Below are 8,640 nucleotides of genomic sequence, written 5' to 3'. Positions count from 1 at the left end.
GTTCTGTGCTGTGGCCACTTGGTTTATAATTTACTGTCTGTAAGTAGTAGTTAGAATGACTGAGGCTTCTCTACCTCTGTGAAATTTGCTACAGCAATGCTGTGAGTTGGTATTTTTTCTAGATACTTTACCTCTTTTCAGGGATTTCTAAATGGCTTACAAGATTGTAACAGAGTTGTTCAAATCAGTGTGACCAGGCAGGTGAAAAGAACATGTGTTTAGAACTTGGTCATCCCACAATTTGGCATATTTGTGTAACTCATTGATGAAAGCAGGTTTGTACTGAAGTATCTCATAATGTGAACTAAAAAAGCTGTGTTCAGGGAAGAAGGTGATGTCTGGCAAAGGAACGGTAACAAGTAGATAATGTGTCATAGCATGTTGAATTGCTACTGTGGTTTGCCAAGACACTGACTTGGATGGGAAATGTTACAGCTGCAATTTATACTTAGATGAGTATATGTGAACTGAGTACAGTGCACTCGTTATGGTCATATCAAAGTAATGACCTCCTGCTTTATCTGTCAGGGGATATCCCAGCATTTTCTATCTTCAGCTACCCTTAGACTTTCCCATGAGAAGTGGATATGCATAAAATAAAGTTCTCAGCTTGGAAGGCAGAAAATAAAGAGGAGCATATCCTCAAATCAGGAGCATAGCTGGCAAGGAGAGGAAGGAAGCAGTTTATTTTGGTCATGCTCAATCGTAGAAGCACAGTTTTCTTAGAAGAGGAATAGTTGAGTAGTTCATTCTGTTTAAAGAAGATGACACCTAAAACTTGATGGGCTTATGTGCAGAATGGGTATCTGCAAAGCTGGGAAGAGGAATCTCAGGATATAATTTGTACATGGGAATGCAAAAGGTGCGAATGTTTGGAGGAGTGGTGTTTGCAGTCTGTTCATTTGCCTACTTTTCTGCCTTCCCTGGGCATTCAACTTTTTATCTAGAAACTTCCATTGTTCTGTTTGACAGAATTCTGGAAATTTTTCTTGCTTTTACACTATCTTGCTGCTTTACATGTGGACCTTCCTTTGTCACTATTTCTGCTATCTCTCCATCTCAATCTAACCTCTAACTTTGCTGTTGTCTTCAAAATATGTGAAATGTGATTTGTGCTGGAATACTTCAAAATCCCCCTTATGTATTTCACATAATAGTATTCCCTGAACAGTCAATGAGACTGACAGGTGAGATAAATTATTTCACTTTTTGGCCTTGCATTAACTGTTTTTAAGAAATACTGGACTTTGTGCATCCCTTTGCACCAAACGGTCTCCAAGGCCTGTCAAAGGATGTGCATCTCATACTTTGGGGTTTGTTTGTTTGAAAAACTGGGGCAAGGAAAGATAATGGTACTTGAATGAAGACAGGAACAGTGCTGTGGGAAAACAACAACAGATCTGGAAATTAGGCCTATGATTAGCTCTATTCTAAAAGAGTTTTAATCGTGACTGAGAATGTTGCCAGGCATTGTAAGAGAATTGTCCTTACCGTTAAATTGTTAGCTTGCTCCCTGGCATGTGTTGGCCTAAGCCATTGCTCCCAAAAGAGCCCTGGGCGGAATTTAGGTCTTAAGAGTGTCCTAGGAACTGTTCCATTAGGCAGTTTGCATGCAGTTAACCTTTTCTGGATATTGAGAGATGTTTCTAGAGTGAATTTAGGTCCCTCTATGCTAGTTGGCCTTGATATTGGGAATAACTCAGGGTACTTTAACTTGTATAAGTGAACCCTAAAAATCCTAGCTCCCAGTGGAATGCTCTATGTAGTACACCATTGGGATAGCCATAAAAAGAAGAAAAGATCTCAAACTAAAATGATGGTTACAGTAGAGTCCACTTTAGTATTTTTTTTTTTTTGGTAGTGACCCTAACGAATATTTCCGAAATCAGGAGGGTTCTTTGTGTCTCTGATAGTCAGGGTTTGTAATCTTAGTCTGTAACACTTCCTGGCTCAAGTAAAACTATTCTGTTTTCTGTTTTAGTTGAATTTTTAATTCTGAATACAAATGCCTGTTTGTTTAGCTTTAGACCAGTGCCACTTAAGAAGTGGGATCACATTGTTGTGGTGGTTCGTGGATCACAGAGGCACAAAGGCCTGTCTAGAAGCAGCGTAAAGAAGAGAATAGTGTAGACATTGAACTTCCTTTGTAAACCATGTGGTGTATCCATATTTTTCACAATGCTCTTATCTTCCTGCAGACCTTTTATCTCTGAGGACATGTTACAAGTAGATTTGTGGGGGAAGAGGCATGACTAACACAGACTATGCAGTACCTTTTTGTCTGGTACAGGCCTTGTATGTGGGACAGGTACATTGTGGGACTGTGGGACACGTATTTTGTATGCGGGACAGATGTTGTGAAAATGGCTTTGATTTTTCTTTTGTGTTTTAGGGACAATAAGGGTCTTGAATAACCATGAACAACCCTTTTGTACGGATTGTGGAGCCATTGGACCCTAAACAGCCTCTGAAGAAGTTCTTTAATCTGAGCAAATTAGAAGATGTAAGATATGGTATGTTGACAACATAAGGAAAGCATTTCGTTAACATTGATGAACAGAACCTGAAGAGACATTGCAACATTGGATGATATTTGGTATTTGGAGAGAACTATGAATTCAAAAGATGGTTCTTGAAAACAAAATTTAGCAAAATTTAATTCTGGAAATTTAGAACTACAGAAATAATGTCAAGATCACAGTATTATTTTCTCTACATGCTGTGCACACATGTACTTAGACGTCTTCCATGTGGTACTGGTAAAAATCTTACAATCCATGCCACTGACTAAGAAAGCAAGTATCTGTAGTTTAAGGCTGTCTATATTGGGTATTTTTCCTCTTTCAAAAAGGAAACAGGTGATTAAGCAGAATTAAAGAAGCAAGCGGGGGAACATTTTCTCTGAATGTCAGCAGCGCATATACCAATGCAGGCTCAGGTAGTGTGTAAATGACAGACTTTGTGTGGGAAAAGCAAAGGTGAGTCTTAAGAAATAGACAAATACATGTATGGTATTACCATTTGATCCATTCCAGGAGTGATAAACTCCAGATTCTTTAAAGAAAAAAGGACACAATTCTCACTATCCAGCAGGAAAATGGAATAACTTAGCAACAGAAGAAGGAGGGGTGAGGGGGAGAAGATTTAAAAAAAAAACCAAACCACCACCACCAAAAACCCAACAAAAACCCCCCAAATTATTTGGAATGACTGTGTCCTGAATAATAGTTGGGGTTTTTTTATGATAGGAGTAATGAGGTCTCACTGTGATTAAATGACTTTCGTGTCTTGGAGGTCCTGTGTAGAAAGTTGAGACAAATGTGTCAAGACACTTTTGAATATAAATACTCTGAGAGGAAATCAAACAGCTATTATTACAGTGGACTAGGGGAGGAAGGACAGAGAAACTTTCATTTTTTTTCTTCACACCCATTGCTTATAGTAAAGCTCTCAGGACTGCTCTAATAATATTTTGTGTTGTCTTCTATAAGTATTTCTATCTTGAAGTAAAAGAAGATTAGCAGATGCACAGTCTTACTGCCATTCAGTTTCATTTTCCAGCTCTGGAGAAGAAGAGACTGCCTACCACTAAAGCTATGCTTTCCAACATGTCAGGTAGAAAATTATGTTTTTCTAGTGCATTTATATGACTGTGTTCAGTGGCAAGAGTGAGAGGAAACTGCAGAGAAACAAGGAGAGCACAGCATGTTTTCAGACTAATATTGCTGTGGAGGATGGAAGAGCTGTGGAAAGAGTCATTTCAGCAAAGGTGTCTGCTGTCTCACAGGGACTGAGATAGTAAATCTGCTCAAAGAATTGAGTGGGACAGGTCACTTAGCACTGACCTACTGACAAAGCTGAAGGCTGGAAGAGGGTGTCTGATAATTTGGGATAAAGCCACGTGAGAATAAGGGGACAGCGCTTGAAGACCCATCTGCCCCAGGTGTGGAACTGCACTTGCTGACATATGCCCTAAGGTAAAAACTGAATTTGTTTCTTGCCTCTTACCCATGCAGCACGCCTGCCGTTTTCTATTCGAGTCCTCTTGGAAGCAGCAATCCGTAACTGTGATGAGTTCCTAGTGAAGAAGGGAGATGTTGAGAATATTCTCAACTGGAAAGTGGTGCAACACAAGAATGTTGAAGTGCCATTTAAGCCTGCAAGAGTTATTCTGCAAGACTTCACGTGAGTCTGATGCTCTCTAAAGCTAGGAAGAGGGGCTCTTGAAAGTGCAGCAATGCTCAGCTTGGTGTGGAGGGGTGAGCCGAGGGAAAGAAGAGCAGTGAAATGTTTGGAAGGACATTTTTCAGCTTTCCTGGATGTCATGCTACAGACAACACTTGGAGAGGCAAACACTCATGATAAAAACATTAAATGAAGTGTGTCTGGGATCAAGAAATAAATATCGTTATGAAACTCTTCAAAACAGAGGGGAAGAAAATGGGATAGATAAATTGCATCCAAATGAGTGAATTCAGGATGAGGTATCTCTCACTGCTTTGGGCTGCTCTTGCAGAAACACAGTGTTCTCAGTGGGTTACTGAATGATGGCACATCCTTACGAGCACATCACAGATAGCTCTTTTTGTCTTAGTAGCCAGCAAAATCAGATAGGCTGGTATGCAGGAAGGTTTCCCAAACTGATTGAAAAAAAAAGTCATGGTGGTACTTACCCCTGTAGAAGCTGAGAATGGGGCATATAAACATAGAGGAAAAAGGTCTGTTAGCTTTATTCTGAGTCACTTGAAGTTCAAGGGCTTGCAGGATTGTCACAAGATATGTGAGAAGGCAGAAACATGAATGTTGACCCATAGCCTGAAAACATGCTGTTTGAGTGTCATTTGTGAAATAAGGTCTTTTCTCAGTGGTGAGTACAAGATTTTGTTAGTAAAGATGAATAGTACACCTTATTTCTGCCTTTCATGTTTGTTCAGTGATCTGGCAGGGCAGTTAAATCCACTTCTGAAAATACAGTTATTCTGCAAAGGTGTTTTGCAGTCATGTCCTTTGTAATTTAAGAAATCTGATGCCTTGCTCTGCCAGTTTCACTTGAAGTGTGGAAGGTACCAAACAGCCCTGATTATGGAGAAGGTTCTCTTGTGCTTTGCAAAACCTCAGAGATGACCCTTGACTTAAAATAAGCTAAATAAACATAGCAGAGAATCAAAGAAAGGACATTGTCTTTTTCCCCCTCCCCCCTTCTTTTTAAACAGACTGGGGAGGAGAGAGAGGAACCGAGCAAAAGGAAGAGAAACCAGTTCAAGGTCCCAAAGGAATGCTGACTAGGACTAAGTTTCCAGATTCCCAGCCAAGCATGTTAAACAGCTTCTGTTACTTGATGAATTTTGGTTTTAGCATTTCATTCTTACAGTGCTCAGGATATACAGTTCTGTCCGTTCTTCTCTTCTGACTTTGTCTTTCCAAGGGTACTGTCTCTGCTCTAGAGTAATGATCCCAGACTCAGGGTAAGGCTGTGGCTTGCTTTGTGTGGGGCAGTAGGTGTCTATTCTCCATCTCAGGATCTCAGTTGTGTTTGTTTTGTTTTTTTCTTTTCCAAATTGTTTCACCGTGTCTATTTCTCTTCTGTTTTAGTGGAGTGCCTGCCGTGGTTGACTTTGCTGCAATGCGTGATGCTGTGAAGAAACTTGGTGGGGACCCTGAAAAAATCAATCCTATCTGTCCTGCTGATCTAGTGATAGATCACTCCATCCAGGTTGATTTTAACAGGCGGTAAGGATACAAAATAACTCTTACTTAATGGTAGTAAGCTGGATCCAGTTGCTGATAATAAAAGTAGTTCTATTGGTGGTACTCCTAGCATTTGTACTGTAACATCCTAGACTCTAAGAAGTGTTTAAGTTAGGGTGTTGTATCAGTTGCTGTGAATTAGATGGAGGAATTTTGTTTTTCCTGTGGTGCATCTCTCAGCAGCGCAAGCCTGGACTAAATGTTAACAGAAACAGGCTCAGTCCAGACCTGTGGTGATCGTAATTTTCCATAATAATACTGCATTATTATTAGTTGTTCAGAAATAGCTTTTTTCCACGCACTTTTTTGACCCTGTAGGGCTTCTTGGAAAGGACAAGTAAGAATGTCTCCTTTCTTCCTTATTTATATAAGAATAGACATGACCTGCCCTAGCCCAGCTCTGAGGAACTGTTTGCTAGTTCAGTGCCTCCATGCAGAAGAGCACAAGGCACTAATTAATATGGTCCCTATAAGTTCAGGAAGGAAGCATAATGCTATTCAATCCTCAGCATGCTACAGAAAGATGAGCACTCACTAGACCCACAATAAAATAAAAGACCTCTGCATAGGGGTCCTTCTGCCCTCTATGATATCTAAACATGGGCCTACAGAACTACTTTTCCAAACAGATCCTGCAATTACGTGTTTCTCAGTGGTTTCCTTCCATGTTCCAAACTCCTGAAGTTTTTTGGTCTGCGGTTACCTTGCCTGCTGAAATACTCTGTTTATTGTCCTCTATAGGAGACAGTTCTGAAGCAGGCCACTTAAGTTATAGCATTGCAAAGAAGAACATTCCTAGAAAGTGGAAATTAAAGAACGTGAAGAGCACTTTCTCAGTACTAATATTTAGAGGCTTCTTTAGAATAAAAATACGGAACTTCTGAGCAGATATGCATTGTGAAGCCTGCTTCATAGAAGATGTTGCCAGACAGTTTTCAAATATAACTTTTTTCCTATTTTTTTTAGCTGTAGACTAGTAAGGATACAAATTCTCACTGATGCCATTTTATAGCTGGTAGGGGAGGAAAAGGGCCAAAAAATTTTTACCTATGTAACTGTTGAAAATCAACTCCCTTTAACTTTTTTCTAGAGATGCTGTATCTATTCTTAATCTTAACATAACACTAAGCAGTTTAGGAACAGATGCAAAATTAGAAATAATCGTCTAAAGACTGATCTCTGGGGTAATGTGTGTTCTAGCACTAATCTATTAAACTAGAAACCTAACGTTTCTTCTTTTTAATTTGCCTCACATTTTTTAAGATCTTTCAGAAACAGTGTCTTTCTTTGTGAACAAGGTATGTTTTCATCTCTACCATAGAACAAAATCAATTGTTATGATTCTGTTTCCGTATTATTTTAATAACATTCATTTTATGTTATCAGTAGTATCTGGGACTTCACTTAGATAATTTTTTGCTAATTACTTTTTCTCACAGCCTTATTTTATTTCTATTAGGCTCATGTATATATGGAGAGAACATTGGCCAGCCCTATGCTTCAGTTCTTTCAAACTCTTCAGGCCTAAGTTAGGCAGCTGATTCAAGTGAAGAGTTTGTTAGCCCTGTCTGCTTTGAAACACAGCGGCTTCAGGCAGCACTGCATCATCAGTGATAATCTCTTTTAAACTGAAGTTGCAGGGCAGTTGTGTACTGGTTGCTTCTGATTTAGGTGTTAGGAACTTCACATTGCTCTAAAAAGTGGTGTAGCTATTCCGAAGCTACAAGTTTTATGCCTGTCACATATATAATATGCAGATTAGCACTCACATTTGAACCAGACTTCAGGTATTATCTCTTAAGACTTCTTAAATCCTTTTAATTGGTTGCCTGCAGTTCACAGCTGCAGTGAGATTGAAAATATGAGATTGATCAGCATTAACATTAGCTAATAACTCTTCTTTTCTTTCAACCTTTGGGTATACCTGACCAGACATAAATTTCAGGTGGATACTTTTGGTTCTGACAGCTGATTATTTTCACTTGCAGATCAGATAGCTTGCAAAAAAATCAGGACCTGGAATTTGAAAGGAACAAGGAAAGGTTTGAATTCCTAAAGGTACCGAAAGAATTAATTCTATTTGCATGGAGAAAAGTGCAATGAACAAAAGTTCTTCCAGTGCTCATGTGCATTGAAAATTTTTTACTCCAATTCCTTCTGTTTCAGTGGGGCTCTCAGGCTTTTAAAAATATGAGGATTATTCCGCCAGGCTCTGGGATCATCCACCAAGTGAACTTGGAGTACTTGGCAAGAGTGGTGATGGATCATGACGGCTACTACTATCCAGACAGTGTGGTGGGCACTGACTCGCACACCACCATGATAGACGGTTTGGGAGTGCTTGGCTGGGGTATGTGAAGTAGTGTATTGTGAATAGTCTGTTGGCTGACTAAGCTCTATTTCAGACTTTGGTGAGTTGACCCTGGCTGGCAGGTTAGCACCCACACAGTCACTCACTCATTCTGCCAGCAGGATGAGGGAAGAGAATTGGAAGGGAAATGCAAGAAAAAACTCATGGGTCAAGACAAAGGCAGTTTAATAAGTGAAGGGGGTGGGGGGAAGGAAACGAAAGCAAGTGATGCAAAGACAATCAGTCACCACCTCCCAGCAGCACACCAAAGCCCAGCCTGTCCCTGGGCAATGGCTACTTTGGAAAAATTCCCCCCGCATCCCAATTTTAATCCTGAGCATGAAGTTATGTGGCATGGACTATCTCTCTGTTCAGTTTGGGTCAGCTGTCCTGGCTCTGTCCCCTCCTAGTGTCTTGCCCACCCCAGCTTATTTGCTGAGGGGCAGTTGACGTGTGTCAGCACTGCTCAGCAATAGCTAAAACATTGGTGTGTTATTGTCGTGTTTCAGCCCAGCCGGTAACAAAGCACCACTCGCTCACTA

At 40.1% G+C, this 8,640-nt stretch overlaps 1 protein-coding gene across 1 annotated transcript in view; it reads left to right on the top strand.

Moving 5' to 3' along the window:
* The first annotated feature begins 2,392 nt into the window (after positions 1 to 2,392).
* Positions 2,393 to 8,640, top strand: part of ACO1 (aconitase 1, soluble) — a 27,151-nt gene continuing 20,903 nt past the window's right edge. The window contains exons 1-5 of the mRNA XM_010578103.1: positions 2,393 to 2,513; positions 4,017 to 4,185; positions 5,593 to 5,730; positions 7,737 to 7,806; positions 7,915 to 8,098. Coding sequence (XP_010576405.1) covers positions 2,417 to 2,513; positions 4,017 to 4,185; positions 5,593 to 5,730; positions 7,737 to 7,806; positions 7,915 to 8,098 — 658 coding nt within the window. The 5' untranslated portion in view covers positions 2,393 to 2,416. The remainder of the gene's footprint in view (positions 2,514 to 4,016; positions 4,186 to 5,592; positions 5,731 to 7,736; positions 7,807 to 7,914; positions 8,099 to 8,640) is intronic.

This window comes from Haliaeetus leucocephalus, unplaced genomic scaffold (genome assembly GCF_000737465.1).
Source record: "Haliaeetus leucocephalus isolate CR32 unplaced genomic scaffold, Haliaeetus_leucocephalus-4.0 Scaffold605, whole genome shotgun sequence".
NCBI classification, from domain to species: domain Eukaryota; kingdom Metazoa; phylum Chordata; class Aves; order Accipitriformes; family Accipitridae; genus Haliaeetus; species Haliaeetus leucocephalus.
The sequence above is the reverse complement of the archived record's forward strand: the minus strand, read 5'-3'. Positions and strand labels throughout refer to the sequence as shown.